Source organism: Sebastes umbrosus, chromosome 21, assembly GCF_015220745.1.
Source record: "Sebastes umbrosus isolate fSebUmb1 chromosome 21, fSebUmb1.pri, whole genome shotgun sequence".
NCBI lineage: Eukaryota > Metazoa > Chordata > Actinopteri > Perciformes > Sebastidae > Sebastes > Sebastes umbrosus.
Genome location: NC_051289.1, coordinates 17,705,372 through 17,727,359, shown reverse-complemented (window position 1 = coordinate 17,727,359; position 21,988 = coordinate 17,705,372). Strand labels below are relative to the sequence as shown.

Genomic DNA, 21,988 nt, shown 5'->3' with positions numbered 1-21,988 from the left:
TACTGTGACTGGCCAGCAGAGGGGGAGCAACCTTAATGAGGGCTTGAACACAATACCATGTGTGTCAAGGACGCAGCTCAACTTGTTTATCTGCAGTATTTTGACATTTAAGGTAAACTTAGATTAAAAGAAAGACGAATGGAGAAAGGCTGCACTGATTGTGCCACTTTTTGAAAGCAGTCTGGTGAATTATGTCATCGTGGCTGTTCTGAAAAGATGAGAAAAAGCCATCTGCTATGTACAAAACAAAAACAGTAAATTCTGAACACTCAATATTTGAATGTTTATCAGTTAACTAGTAACATATTGTGTATCAGACACAATATTTACATTTGCAAGAATATTAAATTTGTTTTGTGTTTAGAAAAGCCACAAGCCAACCTAACTGATAGCAGCTGGAGAATGTTGTCTTTATTTAAACTAAGACAAAATAATAAAAAATAAATAACAAATTACATTTTGTGGCCTAGTTTCTTAACGTACCATGTGAAGTTATTCAGTCCTAGTAAAACAACCCTTTAGTCTATTTAGCAAAGCTGTTACTTAGCTTGTCTTGTTTCAAGTCTGGTTAAAAGCAGCAGTAGGTAGAATATTTTTGGCATCATTGGGCAAACATTCCATAATAACCTTTCAGCATATTGTAATTCATGTATTCTGAGAGTAAGCTAGACTTCTGCACCTCCTCATGGTTCTGTTTTCAGGCTTTAAAAAATCTAGCCCGTGACAGGAGACTCCGGCCAATCACAGGTAATTTCAGAGAAAGAGCGTTCCTATTGGCTGTCAATCACTCGCGAACTCTGATCAAACGGTCAAACTAGGCAGCGCTGATCAAATATGAATTAATATTCTGTTACTGTAATGCCTATTTCTTGGCAATGTCTTCAGAAACATCTTGTAGTGTACTGTTTAGCTGTAAAATGAGGCTGGTGGGCGGTGCTTGGTATTTCCTCAACTCATCTCAACATGGCGGCTGGGTCACAAACTTTCTCATTTTACAGCTAAACAGTACACTACAAGATGTTTCTGAAAACATTTGAGGAGAGAAATATGTATTACAGTAACAGAATTTGGATTCATATTTGATCAGCGCTGCCTAGTTTGACCGTTTGATCGGAGTTTGTGAGTGACTGACGGCTGCTCAGAGACAGCAAGGCTCCAGCTCGGCTCTGATTGGTTGTTTTCCTCCGGTCTATGAAATTTTGCAGATGCCATTAGGAGCACAGGAGGACACAGGAGGACACCGGAGGACACCGGAGGACACAGAGGCACATGATTTTTTTTCCGATTACCTGTCTCATGCACTACTGTCAGGGTATAGTGACCATTTTACAAAAACAACTTTTTTTAATCACATTTGCTCCAATTCTACCCACTGCTGTATTTACTACTAACATATCGTGAATCAGACACAATATTTACATCTGCGAGAATATCAAAATTGTTTTATGTTTAGAAAGCCACAGGCCGACCTAACTGATAGCAGCTGGAGAATGCTGTCTTCATTTAAACTGAGACAAAATAAATAATAAATTACATTTTGTGGCTTAGTTGCCAAACTCAGTAGTTCTCAACTTTTTTCGTGTCAAGGACCCATCAAAATTAATATACATTAAATCACGGACCCTGATTTAATAAGATTTCTCTTCAGGGACCTCCATCTGAAAATATTTGGGTTGTTAGTTATGATTAAGACCAGAATTCTGTAGTTGTCAACTCCAGTTGAGGAGATAACTGTGAGGAAGTGAAACCTATGATCAGAATAGTTGGACTTACTTCTATTGTGAATTACATAGTGAAAATAAACTATTCCATATTTTTCTGGGGACCCCCCTGGAACTCCCTCACGGGCCCCATGGGGTCCCTGGACCCCTGGTTGAGAACCACTGGCTTAATTTACCAGTCTTTTTTAGCAAAGCTGTTAGCTTGTCTTGTTTCCAGTCTGGTTTACTGAAGGCCTATAGGCTGTACATATAACTATATATTTGCAGAACACAGCCTATAAGATATGCTGAAATATAAAGTATAATACAAATATTTGCTTCTACTGTGGCACTGATGCATTACAGACTGGAGTAAGGAAAGTGTTACAGACATGCTGTATGTACAGCCACACAAACACACACAAACTGTATATAAACCCATGCTTGCTATAGACACAGACTGAAATCTTCATTCTGGATTTTGCAAGAGACCATGTTACCATTTCACAGGCACAGATCTCCAGTCATACAAGTACAAAAACAAACACATCGGAACCCTCGGCAAACACTCCTACATAAATATCATTAAAACACAAAACAGAACATCCATGTGTCGCTTTATGAAAGTGTTAAACTTCCTCGAGTACAAACGGCTGTCTATAGTGCGAGGGAACGAGGGGGGAAAAAAGATCTCCTCCTAAAATAAAACAGATATTTAACTTGGCTCGTGGCGAGTTTCAACGTCTGATGGTAATGATATTATAAAATGACTACTGGACAAACCCCATAAATAACTGCGCTGTGTGGTTTCCAGACAGATAGAACGCTGGGACATGTTGGTTACTGCAGCGCTGCATCTTGTTGAAGCAGGAGCACACAGACAAACCTAAAGCGCACGCCACAATCCCACTGAAAAGTACAAAATATACAAACCAGTGAGGGTTTTTCTTTTATCTGAATTTGCCTCCATCATATCATTTACATCTTCTTTTTTTCCTTTCTGGAAAGGAGTAACAGCCTGCTTCCAGAGTGGGAATTTCCTTCCATTATATTCTATTTTGCTAAGCTAAAAATATCTAGAGTTAAACTTAACAGCAGTGTTTTCTATAAACGATTTTGCACTGTGAATGCAGAACACAAATTATAATGTAGACTATTATTACACATTGAAATAACATTAACCCATTTAATTTGAAGCAGCATTAAAGGTATTTTTGCTGTTAAATAGAAGGGGACAGGTTTGCAACGTGCAAAAAAAAACGATTCCTGTCAAACTAAAGTAAACGCAGTCTGTTTTAATATAATCTGTCTGAATGATACTGTCCAGATAAATAGATAATAGGGACCACTGAGTGAGGTAGAGGTAATCTCTGAAGTCAAGTGGTCGGAGGTATTCCCAGCCAGTCTGGGTCAGTGGCGCTTCTATCCTCTTTTCTTTTCCTTCCATGTTTTGACACATTAATATTCACCATATGCCCTGTCAGACCTATCACAGGCGCGCTTCATTTCGATGCTTCTGCGGTGAGGGCGAACAGTGTGTACAGCTGCTGCAGTGCCGCCAGACAGCTCTTTCCCCTGTGCCTTGGCTCGCATGTGCAACCAAACAGGCCTGTGTCAGAAACCAGGAATCCACGAGCCGAGCCAACCACTTCAATAAGCATCTTCCTAAAAAAGCGCCGCTAAAAATATGCTTTATTTAATCTGACATCCTCTCATCCTCTTTTTTTTTTTACTGAGTGGCACCTTGATATGAGGCAAAACAGACAGGTGGGATTATTTGATTGGAAAATTACCTTTCATGATACCAGCTAAGTTCTCCTGCGCCTACTCGCAACTCTGTGGAGGTTTTTGAAATTTGAATACCGACTCAGGACAGCATCAAAATTCTTGAACAGATGACAGGAAAAGAGCATGGACTTTATTGTTTCCTGTCAGTTGTGGCGTGCAGTAGTACAGCTCCCTGTACAAATAGCTATTGTTGGGTTGAAATCCATCAGAGGAGGGAAACAGTGGCGTGCAAGGTAACGTTACCTACATACCTTGAGGTACTTGACGAGTTTCTGGATCTGCCAGTATTCAGAAGGCAGGTCTGTGTGACTGTCCGCACGGCGCTCTGGCTGCTCCTCCTCCTCCTCACTCTCGGATGAACTCTCGCTGAAGGCGTCCACAGGCAGGGATACCGCTGGGGTCTTACTGAACCCAAAAAAAGAGCAGATAACAGTGCACTTTTGACCGCAGATAACAATCTACAAAAGGTGTGGGATAGTGGAATAAGTAGACAATACAAAGCCAGACAAAGGGATGGAATATAATCTCTTTTCCAGTGTTTTAAATGGAAAAAAAGCATGGTCATCCCACACAAGGAGACCCATTAATGATTTTGAAACTCAAGTGTCAAGTTTGACCTTCCTCAGAATCTAAGCAGCAGGAAAGTAAAGACTGGAATAATGTCACGGGAGGACTGGAGCCGTCATCATCATATACAGACTCTTGCTACAGTAGGCTACTGATGCAAACAGAAGTGCAGATGGCTTTTTAAAGTTCCTCAGGCCACTTGGATAGCCTTATCGTGAAAATTGGGAGCTGTGGAGCAATGAAATTTGGTATATATTCAAATGGGGCCGCTGAGAGACAGTTCCCATGTACATACAAATAGCATTTCCAGGGGAGCATATTATCAGAAGCAGCCGGCCGATACGAGGGAGTGTTTTCCAGGAAGAAACACACTAAACACGAACCTTCACAAAGCTGCCAGGCCTACACACTGTCCTGAGTGGTGTGCAGTCATGACTGTGACTGAGCGAATGCACCCTGGGGTCTTTAATGCATGTACGCTAACTGATGAGCTGCAAAGAATGCTATCAGTGAACAGTGGCTAGTGTCAATTTATGATGCTAGCAGTCTGTATACATTGGCAAGTCTGGAGGTGTAGCTGCCAAGAGACGGAGGAAGAAAAAGCCTTTACACAGGTTCCTGTTTGGTACACAGGTTACACTTTCCACTGGTAAAACAGCATTTAGCTCTTCATATCAGTTCCTAAATCTTGTATAGGTCATTACCCCTGCAGAAAAACAATTAGTCCTTGAAGATACTGACAGAAGGAGAACTGATTTGGGACACTTACATTTTCTGGGAGGACAGGCGTCCAGGTAAAGAGGACCCAGTGAACTCTGCTTTCATCTTGCTCTTGGCTCCTGGTCCCAGCTTTTTCTTCTCCTCTCCAGAGCTCGCACTGGCTTTCTTTTCCTCTGCTTTACTGTAATGATGTGATATAAGAGTCATTATGCCTGCTTCTATTTTGAAAATGCTTATTTTTCTAACATAATCATTATTTAACAATTTGAGACAAGAGTTTAGTGGGTATTTTTTTTTTAGCAATTGAGATACTTTTATCTGGAGCCAGTTTCTCCTCAAATGGGTATAATTATTAAGGATGTTCTTAACAACTAATTTCCCTGACGTTTAAACAGAAGTTTAAAGGGGACATACGCTAATTGTCAGGTTCAAACTTGTCTTTTGGGGTTTCTACTAGAACATGCTTACATGCTTTAATGTCAAAAACTCGTCACTTTTCTCATACCGGCTGTGCTGCAGCACCTCTTTTCACCCTCTGTCTGAAACGCTGCTCTGATTGGTCAGCTGGCCCACTCTAGTGTGATTGGCCAACCAAAACAAACTCTTCGGACTCCGCTCCAGCTCCGCTCCAACTAGCTTTGATTGATGGCGTGCCAAACTAGCCGCTTGAGAGGTATTATGCAAATGTGTTACTTGGTGACATCACCACGTTACGGAAGAAAAGGCGGGACTTCAAGCAAGGCGTTTCAGGCAGTTTAGGAGCAGTGTTTCTGTGGGGGAGAGTAACTCCCTTTGGTGTGGACTTTGTGCTTTGTAACTTTGCAGACCTTTTACGTGCACAAAAAACTATATAACACACTAAAGGAAAGGGACAAAGAACAAAAGCATAATAGGGCCCCTTTAAGCACAGTCAAAATTGAGCACAATTTAATCTACATGTATAAGGTTAAACATTGTGTATAAAAGCCATTTGAAATCATTAATAACATTTTACAATAACCAAATACTATTCTAAATGCTGCGGAAATCAATATGTTCCCAGTGTCCGCTCCAGTCGCCCGGTCAAGGAATTCACCTAACAAACCTGTGTGTAGTGTAATAGTTGATGAAACGCCAGCAGGGACTGTAGTATAAGAAGAGTAATGGTTTGGCATTGCTACCATTAGTATCATAGTGCGCAAGTTTTATTACCTTCCACCTTCTCTTCCCTTCTATCATTTTCAAACACACACAAAGCGAGCAATGTGGTGCTCATCCCTCAATCGTCTCTGTAACGTTAATTGTCTCAGTCTTCAGTCCATAAGTCAAAATTATTGAAAAAAGATAGATGTAATCATTTCCAAAATTCACAACATGTTTTTATCTAACAAAATAATCTGCTTCAATCAATATTTGTTGGCGTTTAGTCTTTCAAAAACAACTTCACTACGGGCAAAAAACTGTTCACTGGCTCGCACACACCTGAATAAACGGGGCAGTCTAGCATAACAGCACCATAAATTATATTTATATAACCACAAGACAAAATCATATTTTTCCCCTCTTTTTTTTGTGACGTGATAGCTTCAGTCGCAAACCTCGATCAAAGCTTTGAATGTAAAAAAATGACATTATTACAGCTAATCTGCCGGCCAATCCTTTTGAGCTAACCAGACTGACAGCTAAAGCCCAGCTGCTATTTCAGAACAGCAACAGTTGAGACAGTATATGTCGATATGTAATTTTAATGTGTATATTAATAAAATGATAATAAGCTTAACCAACTAGTATTTCTTGTGCCAACTAGCAAGGGTAGCAAAGTTTGATTGACAAGGCGACTAATAATGCTCATCCCTAATAGTTATCACAAGGTGCAGCTGCATTTAGCTCTTCTTATAAGTTCCTACATCTTGTATATGTTACTCCCCCCACAGAAAAGGAAATAGTCCTTATAGATTCTGACAGAAGGAGAACTGATTTGGGACACTTACATTTTCTGGGAGGACAGGCGTCCAGGTAAAGAGGACGCAGAGAATTCTGCTTTCATCTTGCTCTTGGCTCCTGGTCCCAGCTTTTTCTTCTCCTCTCCAGAGCTCGCACTGGGTTTCTTTTCCCCTGCTTCACTATAATGATGTGAAATAAGAGTCATTATGCCTGCTTCTATTTTGAAAATGGTTATTTTTCTAACATAATCATTATTTAACAATTCAAGACAAGGGTTCAGCGGGCATTTTTTTTTTTTTTTTTTAGCAATTGAGATACTTTTATCTGGAGCCAGTTTCTCCTCAAATGGGTATAGTTATCACAAGGTACAGCTGCAACAGCTCAGCCCTTGCTAGATCTATTTATCAATCAAAGACCATATGTGACAGATCTTTTTGGGATTGTTTCTAAGACTTTTTCCCAACATTTCGGTCTGTAATTGGGCAGAAAGGGTTTCCACACTGAACGTATCCATTAACTCAGATCATTGTGTAGTCAGGAATACTTTTCACTTGCCCTAAAATTTATAAACCATATAACCATCTCTTTATAATGTGTGACTGCTGGCAGACACGCTGAGCACGTGTGACGAAGGCTTGGCATCGCTGTCATCTAAAGCTCATCGCCTCAACAAGAGGGATCCCCGCCACGCACAGTACGTAGATATTTCAGGGCACATCTTACGAAAGGAATTATCACATACCCACTCGGAGACGCAAGACCAAGATTCTTCCACCTCGGACATGGTTCATATTTCTTCTCGCCGCCCGCCTTGTTCGGCGTATGCTGTTGCCTCGCCTTCTCATGCACATTCTTTTCCTGTTGCTCGTAAGACCTCTGGGGTTGGCCTTGTTCCTCCGCATCAACCGATTCCACATGCTGGATCTTTTGTGTTGATGGAAGTTCTTGAACTGCAAAATCCTGTTGGTAAGTGGAAAAAGACAAAGACTGGAGAGTGAGGGGAAAAAAACCTCTTTCAAATCGCACCAAAATTCTAGTGGTGAGATATACAATACAATTTTTTTTGTAAGAACGTATTTACTGGGGTTGTAAATTTCTCTGAACGATGCTTATTAAAACAAAATAGTCATTCTGATGTTCACTTGTGCTTCTTGTGAAGCTGTGCACCATATTTTCCACCCACCATCTGACATGATGCCTTTCTCTTCATTATTTGAGAGACACATTATAGTTTAAAGAGGACCTATTATACTTTTGTGCTCTTTCCTTATATTATATCATTTTTTGTGCCTGTAAAAAGTCTGTAAAGTTACAAAGCCCAAAGTCCTCGCCAAAGGGAGTTCAAGGGAAATCCTGAACTGCCTGAAACGTCTTGCTTGAACTCCCGCCTTTTCTTCCGTAACGTGGTGATGTCATCAAGCAACACATAACACTAACACTAGCCTAGCGGCTAGTTTGGCATGCCATCAAACAAAGCTAGTTAGAGCAGAGCTGGAGCGGAGTCTGAAGAATTTGGTTCGGTTGACCAATCACAACAGTGGGCCGGTCACGTTCAAGTCAGTTCGGAATATGTCAGAAATATGTCAGAAAAAAGGAACAAAAAAAAATCTGAAAATGTCCGAAACATGTCAGAACAAAAGTCAGCAAAATGTCCCAAAAAAGTCCATGTAAACATGTTCTAGTAGAAACCCTAAATACAAGTATGCACCTGAAAATAAGCATATTAGTTCCTCTTTAATGTCTGACAAAGTGTTGGCCATTTCACTCCAAGAATAGGCATACAGTATAAAAACTACATAGCAGTATCAGTGACACATGAGAAACATAAAGTTCACATAAAAGTCCTTTCTCAACAATATGCAGACCTGCATAACAATTCAGTCTTTATTGAGGCATTGGAATAGAATAACACTTTCCCAATGCTTTACACAGAAGAGGTCCCCCTCTGTTAATTGGCTGAACAATATCTAAACTTTTATTGTTTCTGTACATTCCTCCACCTAAAACCTTGCAGCTTGGCACACACAAAGTAACGCCTTTGTGTCACTGTTATTCAGTTTTTTTTTCTGAAGTTTTGAAGGTCTTTATACCAAACTTTACAACATACAGTATATACTAATGCCAACAAGACACATATGAATGGTTTGCAGGCGGGAGAATTTTTAATCACAGACACCTGCTCTGCAGAAATAGCTCAGTCTGTCATTAGCTGTTAGGGGCTCAACATTTTTAAGGGCAGGGAAAAAGAATTAAGATATAAGTATTTCTATGGCTCGTGTTCACGCACAAGCTGGAGCCAAGCGTGCCTACATTACTTTTCCAAAGACTTGTTTTTCATAAAACACAAAGTGACCCGCTATTGGAAACATACAAGTCAATTCACCCAACCACAGACCCACAGTCGGACTTTATTAGGCTAACCGACCTTCTTTAATTCTATTATATGTGAAATGGACAAATCCATGCGCTTACGCAGAAGGGAGCACTCCACATTCCTGGATATGCCACAGTAAGAAGTCCTATTACAGGTAAAAACACTACAGGCCTGGAGACAAACGCTGTGTTAAAGCTGCAGAAGGGAAACTTTGAGCAAATATGATAAAATGTTATTTTTATAAAACCCTCACTATATTCTGACAGTGGTACATGAGACACATGTGAAAAAAAATCATGCTCCTCTGTTTCCTCCTGTGCTCCTAATGGCATTTGCAAGATTCCACTGTGATTGAGTGAAAATAACCAATCAGAGCCGAGCAGTCTCTACAACAGCTGTCAATCACTGCTTGCAAAACTCCAATCAAACAGCTCTGATCAAATATGAATCAAGATTCTGTTATTGTACAGAAACATCTTTGTGTGTACTGTACAATGAGAAAGTTTGTGACCCTGCCGCCATGTTGAAAACCAAGTCGAGCCAAAACCAAGCACCACCGGAGCAAACTTTCTCGTTTTACAGCTAAACAGTACACTACAATATGTTTCTGAAAACATTTAAGGAGAGAAATAGGCATTACACTAACAGAATCTTGATTCATATTTGATTTGAGTTTGACCATTTGATTGGAGTTCACAAGTTTCTCGAGCAGTGATTGACAGCTGCTGTAGAGAGTCCTCGGCTCTGATTGGTTGTTTTCCTTCGAAATCTTTCAAATGCCATAGAGTGCTACAGCAATGAGCGCTCAAAAAGCACTTCCGGTTCCCTTGTCTGGAAGTCAATGGGTTTATTGAATGGGTTTTTGGTTAGATGCCTGAAATTTGGTCTGTGGTTAACACAAGCTGAAGAGATTTTGTTCCAGGACATAAAATACATGAATAAATGCCCCACTCGTGAATTTTGAAGCTTGTGTCTTAGAAAAAGGCGGTTGCTAACAATTGGCTAAATGAGACTACTAAACGTCATCACGCCTCGTTGTGTATTTCCGCTTTAATGTGACCGTGGTGTATTTCGTTTATAGCCTAACGTTAACTTTTTACTTCTGCCGATTGCATTTACACTTCAAAAATCACAATAGTGGTGTTCATTTGTGAAGGTTATCTTGATGAACCAAATGTGTAAGTATCATAAACGTGTGTTTGCCACAGAGCTTATTTTCTGCCATAATCTAAAACCCAATAGAAAAATTCCATTGTTTTTTTGTAAAGGGAACCCAGGGCGATGCTTACTTCCTGGTTGGCCTACAAAAATACATCATCCCTGGAGCACTCTATAAGGAGCACTAGGAGGATAAAGAGGAACATGATTTTTTTTCACAGATTATCTGTCTGACCTACTACTGTCAGGATATAGTGACTGTTTCATAAAAATATAAAAGACTTACGCCTGCAGTTCTAAACTAAAAAAAAACACTTTTATAGCAGGTGACATTCAATCATTAGCACTTTTCTCATTTCTTCATTTGAAAACTCCAACTATTTAAATGAGTTTAGGGTAGACTTTCTTTTAGAGTTTCTCATTACTTGATCCATACTGATGGAAAATCAGCAGTGCAGCAAATCTGAAGCCACCGACCATAAAACATCTGTCAGTGGTAAGATTCAAACAGTCTCTGATTATGACAGTGAGGCAGTCTCTATTAAACTCAGGATGAGAATAACAAAAACAAATCTACAACCCAGGGAGTTCTTTACTCTTCAGTGAGCGTCTTGTGCATGCAAATACGCCGCATGTCCAATTTCCAATCACGCTGTGATGTCAAAACGAATCCACAACACTGAGCGGAGAAGGCGAGTCTGTTTCCTCCCCTCGTCTCCTTTGGCTGCCTCTGCTCATTTGATTGAGGCTGTCTAATCTAATAGAACTGCTAAAAAAGACCTGCTTCCTCATTTTGGAAGTGAGCAGATATGTTTGGAGATTAGGCGTTGTTATCTTTGGCTATCGCCTTCCAAGTTTGGGCTCTCCGCTTCGCAATCAGGGAACCGAGCCGGAGCTATGCGAGATTGTGTTTCTGACAGACGCCGCTGCTATTGCTCCCTCAAATTAAAACTGGAATGGATCATGTCCACGAGAATGACTGCAATTACTTAATATCTCAGACACAGGATGCACATTGCACCATTTGATTGCTGTCGTCAGCAATCAATCAAACGAGTTTCAAAGCGATGCGTGTTGAAGTTGACCCCATCATATGAAGGTGATTAGCTCGAGAAGAAAATGTTCAGCAGCGAGAGTGAAACAAAAAGTTACAGGACACAGCGAGGCCCATATCAAAGGAGTTCAAGAATCCAGAATAAAAGACCTTGACAATGATTTGTGCCTCCACAAACTGGTTCACAGCAATTTTTACTGCGGCTGTCCATCATTTTTAGATGGTTCAGACTCAAAGCATCATTCTTCACACAGGACTCGTAAAACATAAAAGCCTCAATGTCTTTTTTTACACGCTTCAGCCTGGCACTACTCATTGGTTTATTAAAGTCTTCACTAACCCCATTCCAGCTTACTGTCCTATGGACCAATAACAATTTCACAGATAGAATGGAAGTGCTATTCTACTGGGTACACTACACAAAGTATTATCTTAGTATGAATCCATTTGCACACAATTTAAGGCCTTTACACACTGGGGGCGTGATAAATAAACAACACTTAAAGTCAAAATATTCACCTGCAAATATAATGTCTTTAGGGCTTTTACTGTGAAAGGTAAGAACGGAAGAGGTGGATCTGGTTTACCCTGCATTTGTCAAGGTTGAAAGTACTAATCAAGCTTGCTGTCTTGGTTCGGACTACAGAGCCTCCATGTCGTTGTTTCATAAACATAGGCACAACTCAACCCGTTCCCCACAACTTGATTGGTTAATGCCTTTATTCGTGGCAGGAAAGCTCAGAAAAATCAACCTCTTTCCGAAAAAAAAGTATGCCGCTTTTTCGCTGCGTATTATTTGTGTTCTATGTGAAAGCACTCATGATAAAAACAACAGTTCGAAAAAATATGTTGACGACAATCCCAGTGTGTAAACGCATTAAGGTTGTGTCCAAAATCACTTCCTTGTTCACTCATTCACTTCCCATATGCTAGACACTCAATAGTAGTATACTTTATAGTGAGCAGTAAACTGAGAGTTCAGACATTTTTTATCATTGTCACTGACAAATGTAGTCACACAACAATCATTAGTAGTACATGTCATGGACACTTTTTTTCTTTCCATGTGGTACATAAATTTCACACAATCAAATAAAATGGTGGAGGGTAGACATAGTACACTATATAGTAGATAGGGAGTGATTTCGGACAGAGCCTCAGGGTCTACAGCCACACGAGTAGTGCTTTAAGCTAAATTTGTGCAGAAATAAATGCTGCAGCTCCTCAAGACCGACAGAGGTTTCCCGTGTCTTGTTTCCCTGCTGCTAAGTGAAGGGATGGGGGTTAACTCTGTAGCGAGTAACGTTATTGACTCCGGCCCAAGCAAGACAAGTTAACAATGTTTGGGTGTTTGGTTTGTCCTTCTGGGCTACTGTAGAAACATGGCGGCCGGCTCCATGAAGAGGACCCGCTCCCTATGCAGATATAAACAGCATATTTTAAGGTAACAAAAACAGGACTCTTATTTTCAGGTGATTACACACTGAAAACATACTTATTAATATTATATACCATTTCTGCCAATAGATCCCCCGAATTGTTACACACTGATCTTTTAATAGCTTGTGTTTGCACAAAAAAATTAAATCTCACCTGGAAGAAAACATTTTCAAAAACGTTTTTGTTTTCACAGATGAAAAAAAAGTAAGTTTGAAAAATGATCCTGGCAAAACTTTTTCTCACTTGCGTCTCAGGGCTTCTGTATAAATCAAAGAACTGGACAAATAAAAACTTTATGATACCATGAAAGTGGTGCAAGATGAAAAGTCAGGGGATCAACAAAGTTATTACAATTCCTCCTGAGGGGAACATGAATGTTAGTTCAATCCACCTCATAGATGTTGAGATATACAGTATCACTGGCTAAGAGAAAACTTGGTGGCGTTAGAGGAAAAGTCAGGAAATCGCCAAAAAGTCATAACTACGCATGAAACCCCCACAAAGCTCGGTTATTGAGGAGATACTGGAATCTTTGCTGTACGGCTTCATCCTCTGGAGACCATGAATTTATGTTAAAAAATGCATGCCAATCCATAGAATAATTGTTGAGATATTTCAGTCTGAATCAACTGACCGACATTACCAGCCCTATTATTTAATTGTCCCATGGGATTTTCTATAGAGCTATACTGCTGGCATGGCTAATAAAAAAGTTTGCGCATTAATGGCTGTTAAAGACAACTCACAGCAATGTACAGCAGTGACTGTAAAAAATATATCCTAGCATGGAAAATCCCAATGGACAATTAAATAATAGGGCTGTAAATCCATTAATATATTTAATCACGATTAATCGTACGATTGTCCATAGTTAATTGTGATTAATTGCAAAATAAAGTCAAATTTTTTATCTGTTCAAAATATACCTTAAAGGGAAATTTGTGAAGTACTTAATACTCTTATCAACATGGGAGTGGACAAATGTGCTACTTTATGCAAATGTATGTATATATTTATTATTGGAAATCAATCACCAACACAAAACAATGACAAATATTGTCCAGAAACCCTCACAGGTACTGCATTTAGCATAAAAAATATGCTCAAATCATAATATGGCAAACTGCAGATTGGGAGACCCATAGAACCCATTTTCATTCACATATCTTGAGGTCAGAGGTCAAGGGACCCCTTTGAAAATGGCCATGTCAGTTTTTCTTAACGATAAGTTAGTATGACATGGTTGGTATCAGTGGGTTCCGTAGGTTTTCTACTTTCATTTGATATCAGTATCTTCACTCTAGCTTTAAAACTGAGCCCGCTACAACCTAAAAATCACAGGTTGCGTTGGCGCGTTATTATCGTGTTAACTTTGACAGCCCTATTCAATAAGGATTTTTGTTTTGTATAAATATTTCTGTTGTCTTTTGTTCCTAAGGCACTTCACAGGCAAAATAGTTCTGCGAAATCATCTGGCCTTTAGTTTTTGAAAAAGCATTGGAAATATGCATAAATTCTATTACTCTGACAGTTGTACTATTTTTTTCTTTGAGAGCAAGATCTGCACTTACATTTACACTACATTTTACAGAGAATGACATCATAGCAAATAAAACACAAAAATCTATACATGATTTTTTTTAAAGATATAAGATCAATACAAAGCAGGCAGTTTTAATGCTTTGATGAGGCCACATTTTCCAACAAACATCAGAGCGAGTGAGGAAAAAAAGAGATCAGATTTTTAAATGATTAACAGATTTTTGGACGCAGCTGGAATCTATTATTGAGGCGATTTGTTATGTCGTCAAATTACTAAAGCAGGAAATAGCACTACTGAATAAATCACGCGTATTTCAATGTCTGGAAGTGAGCGCGTGTCTGTCTGTCTGTGAGTGTGTGTGTGTGTGTGTGTGTGTGTGTGTTGAGGGGGCGGGTGGTGGGTGGGATGGGGCTGTGCTGTTTTGATGTTGGAACACGGAGGAGGTCGGTTTTCAACACAGTGACAACCAGACACTAGCTCACTAACGTGGAACAGCACAGACACTGATTACACAATCCTAACTCTGTTTACGCGTATGAGTCACACAACATCAGCGATCAAATCAGAGGTTTAGAGAGAAGGACCTTGTTCGGTGGGACAAAGAGGCATTTCAACACCCACACATTCTCGCTTTGGGAGCTAAAATTCAAGGCTACAAAAAGGAGGTCTTAATGTGTTGATGATAATTGCATCTGCCTGTATGTATTCCACTGTACCTGCTTGTTTATGTTCTCGGCGAAATGTGGAGATCTGCTCTTCAGAAGAGTTCCCAGGTCTTTGTAAATATCACTTGTTCGCTCGTAGCCACTCTCCTCCCCCTCCTGTTTTATGCCCTGTGAAAACCACGTGAAAAACAGCTTCATTAATTCTAAAAACCACAATTATAATGTGACCCACATGTCAGCTGGAATAGCTGAGGTTAGAAAGCCCAGAGTATCTCCAGGCAGCCTCGAAGAGGAAGTGTAAAACCATGTAAACCGCTAAATTAGGTTTAAGACACTACTGCTCTTTGAGGTTTCATTTGCATCAATGTCACCCGTTCGGTGTGAGGTTGTAATTTTTTCACCTTGGCCGAACCATTTCCAGGTGAAGAAACAGAGGCAGGAAACCTATGGCTTGTCAGCAATGTCAGTGAAAGAGTGAAAGGTGCTGCAGCATGCAAAATCTTCTCTTAGAAATGATTGCTAACACATTCAGAGAAATTCCTGGAATTTGGAAGCTCTCTATGCAATAGCACACTTAGGGACTTTGGGGGGGGGGGGACACTTAAAAACCAGATACAGTTTGTGATTTTTTTGACAATACAAATTTGAGGTATATTTATGAACATAATTGAAAACTTTGAGTTACAGTTTGACAGTTTATCACCTGATCATAAGTAAAAACACAAGCATGTTTTACTCATGCTAAAACGTGAATTATGTTAAGAGACTTTTAACAGCATCAGAAGACATTACTAACTTAGCTTTTGTTGTTCTCTAGTGATAATCAACGTATTGTAAACTTTTATCTGCAACTTTTACAACATTATTGCATATTCTGTCTAAAGATGTTGGATGCAGTATACCACTGTGCTCTATGTTTCATTACTGGGTGGGGTTATCTCGTAGACCACTGTACTTTGTTTAAATACCCCATCCAGCTGGAGCAATGTACTGAGGGACTTACAAATGTCAGAAGCGATTACTCTCTGTGAACTCAAGTCAGTTTTAAAGGATCTGGAAAATAACACTCTTGGGCAATGCCTCTGCTATTAAATGTATTGTTTTTCATTTTATTTTGCTAGTTTTGGAAACTCATAACTGTTAATGGATTGGTAGTGCTGTTCAAATAATTTTTTTTGTTATATTTATTGAAATTCTCATTACATCCCGACAGCAATCAATAAATCAAATGTTCTGACAAAAAAAAGAAAGAAAATCTGGTATCTATCTACCTGTCTGTCTACGTACCTGCCTATCTACCTGCCTGCGCGCTCTCTACCCGTGCACTCATTGCACGTCACCGGAGTCTTCAACAAACTGCTAGCTTGACAGCTGTGAGTACTAACAATAGCCACGTATTTTGTTTATGTTGATAATGATAATTTGGGGAGAGGAACTAAAGGAACGAACTGTCAGTGTTGCCGACTTGGCGACTTTCTCGCTAGATTTAGGGACTTTTGGAGCTAGAGTGCTTGTAGCTACTTTCATTGGAAAAGAGTTGGCAACACTGGGCTAGGTTTTTCAGTTGGATCACTTTTAAAATCAAGTGAAATGTTGCTCGTTTCTCAGCATTACCGACCCTAGCTTTAACTGCACATCGTCATTATTCCTTTGTAGCATGTGACAGTTGTCTTAGTCTGTTTATGTTGTTTGATTTATTGCTGTAATCATGTTTTTAGGACCTCTTGGTCTCTCTTGAAAATCTGATTTTGAGATTTTGTTGGTGACGAAGATACACACTGTAACTATATTTAGTAAGTTCTATATCTTACACTCAAGATTTATGGTTCAAGAACAGTACTAATGGAACTCAAAATATTTTTTTTCAAAATCACTGGAGCACTACATACCATACAGAAGTGAATTTGCTGTCACTTAAAGGGATAGTTTGGGTGTTTTGAAGTGGGGTTGTATGAGGTACTTATCCATAGGCAGTGTAACACCTACAGTAGATGACGGTCAGCACGCCCCAGTTTTGAGAAACAGACGTAGAAGTATCAATACGTAAGATAAGCAATGTACTGCTGTGGACGGGACCGGCAGCAAAATGTATTTTAGACACCAACAGTTTAAGTGTACACTATATTTTGAATATTTTCACCACTTTACCTTGCTGTCAGACAGCCCTTTCTGACGGGAAACTGATACCGTTTTATATATTATATATATATATATATATATATATATATATATATATATATAATATATATAGGCTATATATAATAGCCGATATATAATATAGGCTATATTAAGAATATTTTCACCGCTTTGTAGTTTTAAAGGGTTAGTTCAGATTCACCAAAGTCACTCAATAACACAAACAAACTAACCGATCGAGGAAGTGGTAGACCAGCAACTCAAGTGTTCTGCGAGGCAAAATTACTATTTTTGTCAATGGAATCTGGTGGCTTTGAAGTGAGCATAGATAACAGCCCCAGTTCCCTGTCGGAATGGGCTGTCTGATGGCAAGGTAAAGCGGAAAATAGAAAATATTCTAAATATAGCGAACACTTAAACGGATATTGAGTTTTTTAGGTGGGCCTTTCTTTTAGGGATCTAAAATATGTTTTTGCTAACAGCCCCGTCCGTGCAGTAACTCCTGTCTGTTTCTCCAAACTGGGGCAGTACCTACCGTCATCTACTGTAAGTAATACACTGACTATGGATAAGTACCTCATACAGCCCCACTTCAAAGAATCTAAACTATCCCTTTAACTGACTGTACAATGATGAATTGGCCCTTCAGACATTATTTTCCAGAAGGTAACCTCCCTGAACATTTCCTCACACAGCAACAGGAAACAACATTACGTTGACTGTTGCAGCTTCACAGTCCACAGTGCTTTATCTTCCTATTCTTACCCCATTGAGGAAAACTCCAGCAGTGCTGCAGGTGATGTAGAGCGTCTCAGTGTCACAAGGCTCAATCATGAGGTAACAAATCTCATCAAGGGCCTGTCTCCACGGAGGGGCGCGGCAGCCATTTGGAAAAATGTAATCTAAAAAGAAAAGCAAAAAGAAAGTTGGTACTTGCACAAAACTTGCAGCAAACTTTATATTACGTAGTGCAGCCTGACAGCAACGACAAGTTTGTCTCCAAAGGAAGAAGGAAACAGAGGAGCAAAAGGAGAAATCATCACAAATGCCTGGACTGCTAAAGAGGATGACATAGTGCTCCAAGCGCAGGTCTGAGACATGGGCCCATAGTTTCACTGGCTATATAAATCATCCACTAAAAACAGAGCCACTTACTAGTGACACTATCATATTTAAAGGCTGGTTGAGAAAGTATTTTCATAGACTGTCAATTCAACATGAGAAATGGGGACTGCTTTTACCACTTTGTGTGCACGTGCTTTGTTAGGCCATGATGAATACACTGCAATGAGGCAAAAAACGCACACTGACTAACGACTTGGTACACTGGATTCTGACAGATATAATGACTTCCATGTCTTTTGTGGCGGCATAACACAGACTTTTTATGCTTCGGAATATCCAGCATTAGTGTTAATAACGATTGCTTTCCTCGCAACCAAGTGAAATGTGAAGATAATTCGAACCTGATGTGTATCGAACCGACTTCAGCACCCTCTTTTCCCCTTCGCTGCAGTGCTGTTTCAACAGCTCCACTTCATTCTTCACTGCGGTGGGGTCCAGCCCGACGTGTCTGTAATGAAAATGTAGGAAAACAAAACAAAACAAACATCCAATTCGCCTCATTAATTCATGGTTCCTCCTCTAAACCCGCTGCCTACTCCAATCTAAAACAACAACGCGTCGCAGTGGTTCACTGAGTGAAAGAGGATATCCGGGGAGGATGGATAGATAATCAGATTGAATGCTGGGAGAACTGGAGATGGAAGAAGCACCTACCCGGCTATCTCTTTGAGGCACTTGCTGAGGAGCTGGTTGTCCATATTTTGGAGCAGGAGGAACAGCTTGACTTTGACCTCCGAGTCCTTGCTTAGATCTTCCTCTTTCACGTTGTCTATCAGACTTAGTACATCAGTAGGAGCGTCTTGTTTCTCTAGGATGCTGGCAAAGCTGGGACCAAGAATCTTAACCACGGCGTCTCTATTTTCTGAAAAATAAAAGAGGTTAGCCTTATTGAATGTTCAGATTTAAAACTGATCACAGTGTTTCCGAAAATGTGAGGTGGGTTAAAGCGGCAGTAGGTAGGAGTGGAGAAAATATGATTTTAAAAAGTAATTTTTTTATTCACTATATCCTGACAGAAGTGCAGGAGACCGGTAATCTGAAAAAAAAAACATGTGCCTCTGTGTCCTCCGGTGCTCCTACTATATGGCATCTGCAAGATTTCACAGACTGGAGGAAATCAACCAATCAGAGCCGAGCTGGAGCCTTGCCGTCTCTGAGCAGCTGTCAATCACTCGCAAACTCCGATCAAACGGCCAATCTAGGCAGCGCTGATCAAATATGAATCAATATTCTGTAACTGTAATGCCTATTTCTCGCATAAAATGTTTTCAGAAACATCTTGTAGTGTACTGTTTAGCTGTAAAATGAGAAAGTTTGTGACCCGGCAGCTATGTTGAGATCAGCTGAGGAAATACCAAGCACCGCCGACCAGCCGGAGCAAACTTTCTCATTTTACAACTAAACAGTACACTACAAGATGTTTCTGAAAACCTTTTACACAAGAAATAGGCATTAGAGTAACATAATATCAATTCATATTTGATCAGCACTGCCTAGTTTGACCGTTTGATTGGAGATCGCGAGTGATTGACAGCTGCCTCCGTTGAATGAACAGCCAATAGAAATGCTCTCTTTCTCTGAAATGACCTGTGATTGGCCAAAGATTTTTTAATGCCTGAAAACAGAGCCATGAGGAGGTGCAGAAGTCTAGATTCTCTCAGAACATTTGAATTACAATATGCTGAAAGGTTATTATGGAATTTTTTGCCCAATGATGCCAAAAATATTCTGCCTACTGCCGCTTTAATTTTGAATGAATAAAACAGAAGGCCTCATACAGAATTTTTTCCATACATGTTTCTTTTAGTAAACTAATCCCGCATACTATCTAAATAAAAAAAAAAGAAAAAGAAAAACATATTCATCATGTATTCTTCTGTCAGACAAATACATATTACCTTATCTCTTTTTGGCAGCGGCCCTAAAGTAAATATATATCTGTAAAGGATTACCAATGGCAGGATAATTGGATGGTTGTAGAGGATAACTAGCAGGACAAACAAATTAAGTCTGTGGGTTATGGAGGTATGCTGGTGGCTAGACTACTTAGGATGCAAAGTGGATTCAAATCTCATCCTGTGGTCATCATGCTTACCTTCTAGACATGCTTGAACCTCCTCCAGCTTCTTATCATCTGCCAGATGAACAAGTTTAGAGAGCTGGCTGAAGCTGCGTACATAAACAGTAGGAGGGGAGAGCTGCAACAATGGACGCCCTTCACCGTCTTTCTCGTGGGACTGTACATCTGAGTCACTGAGGGGAAAAGAAAAAAAAACTTCAGTTTTATCCCTATTATTACTTTTTTTCATATTAGATTATAAATGGCAACACACTTAAGAAAGATCAGAGTCTGTACTTTTTGTACTTCTCCCTTTCCAAGCTACCAGATACAAAGCTAACCACACTGAAAGTGAACCAGAACTTCTGATGAAATAAAATGGAATGTACTCAGTCTAACTGAAGCTGAAAAAACAAATTAATTATAGCCTACTGCTTTCAGTATAGCCAAGGTAAAATACATTTGGACACCATGGTGACAGCATATCCTGCACAGACACGTAATACTGAAAGCACTGGCCAACCAGCTGCCTGCCTCATGATTAGACCAACCTGATGTCATAGTCTGTTTTGAAATCAGATGCCACTAAAGTGGTACTCCACTGGAGAGGCTCCTCGAACACATGCTCTGCGTCCTGCGGGTGTCGGGAGCTGAACTGCTCCACAAAGCACAGGATTTCTTTCAACAAGGACTCATTCATTGGCGTGGACTCAAGTTTGCCAGTACCAGAGCCGACCGTGGTCCACTGGGCTGCCCTCGACAGTGAAACCCCCATAGCTCCGAATGGGATATTCTGAAAATAAAAATAAAATAAAAACAACACTAGTATCTTAATCACCTTTGGATACTGGATTGGATATCGGGCCAATACTGACTCAAATAGCTGGATCGGATATCGGTGACAATGAGGCCAATCTATTCTATGTTTATATACTACATTCATTATATATTTTAATTCCTGTTTAAGTTTTAACAAATTTGTTGATGCATTAAAAAGGTTTACACCTAAATTGTAATTCCTGTTGATTTTGAATTGTTTTTTGATTGCTTCTCAACTGTGAGCTATTTTTCTTTGTCTTATGAGTAAACTGAATATTTTGGGGGTTTTGGACTGTTGGTCAGACAAAACAAGCTATCTGAAGATGTCACTTTGGGCTTAAGGGATTTGTAATGTGTATTTTTCACTATTTTAGATTATTATTATTTTTTTTATATTATCTTTATTGACAAACTTTAAAGATAACACATACATAAAACAAAAATCAAAACCCGCAACCCAACCCGAAAGTTCACGCACCTGCACTCGCACACTCACACACACACCCACACACTTTTACACCCGGGGAGGAGTGATACAAATAACTAAGAGAAAATTATCTAAATCGCATGTCAAGGACAAAACATACATATCTTTACATACAGTATCATCCACGTGATAGTTAAGTGCAAGCCGTCCATAGTTGGAGTATTCAAAAACAATCAATATATGAATAGAAATATTTTCAAGCTGAGCCCAAATATTGCAGAAAGGGGCCCCAAGATTCTTCCCATTTATGTTGACATTTTAAATTATTGGCTTGCAATTTCTCCATGTGGATAACTGAGACCAATTCATGCAACCAGTTTCTGAAGCATGATGGAGTTGGTGTCTTCCAGTCTGTGAGAAAAAGTTTTTTTGCTAATACCATGCCCATCAATAGAGCTGTTTGAATATGTAAAGGGAGAGTTGAGGAGTC

At 39.7% G+C, this 21,988-nt stretch overlaps 1 protein-coding gene across 3 annotated transcripts in view; it reads right to left on the bottom strand.

Moving 5' to 3' along the window:
* The window catches only part of odad2 (outer dynein arm docking complex subunit 2), a 66,478-nt gene that overhangs the window by 43,290 nt on the left and 1,200 nt on the right, over window positions 1–21,988 (bottom strand). For 2 of the 3 annotated variants that reach the window (XM_037757353.1, XM_037757356.1), the window contains exons 2-11: window positions 20,804–21,045; window positions 20,289–20,446; window positions 18,848–19,055; window positions 18,535–18,641; window positions 17,834–17,970; window positions 14,984–15,100; window positions 7,441–7,658; window positions 6,746–6,877; window positions 4,825–4,956; window positions 3,740–3,893 (exon numbers count right to left, since the gene is read on the bottom strand). In XM_037757353.1, the coding sequence (XP_037613281.1) occupies window positions 3,740–3,893; window positions 4,825–4,956; window positions 6,746–6,877; window positions 7,441–7,658; window positions 14,984–15,100; window positions 17,834–17,970; window positions 18,535–18,641; window positions 18,848–19,055; window positions 20,289–20,446; window positions 20,804–21,027 (1,587 nt within the window). In that variant the 5' untranslated portion in view covers window positions 21,028–21,045. The remainder of the gene's footprint in view (window positions 1–3,739; window positions 3,894–4,824; window positions 4,957–6,745; window positions 6,878–7,440; window positions 7,659–14,983; window positions 15,101–17,833; window positions 17,971–18,534; window positions 18,642–18,847; window positions 19,056–20,288; window positions 20,447–20,803; window positions 21,046–21,988) is intronic. The other variant, XM_037757355.1, reaches the window with a different exon arrangement.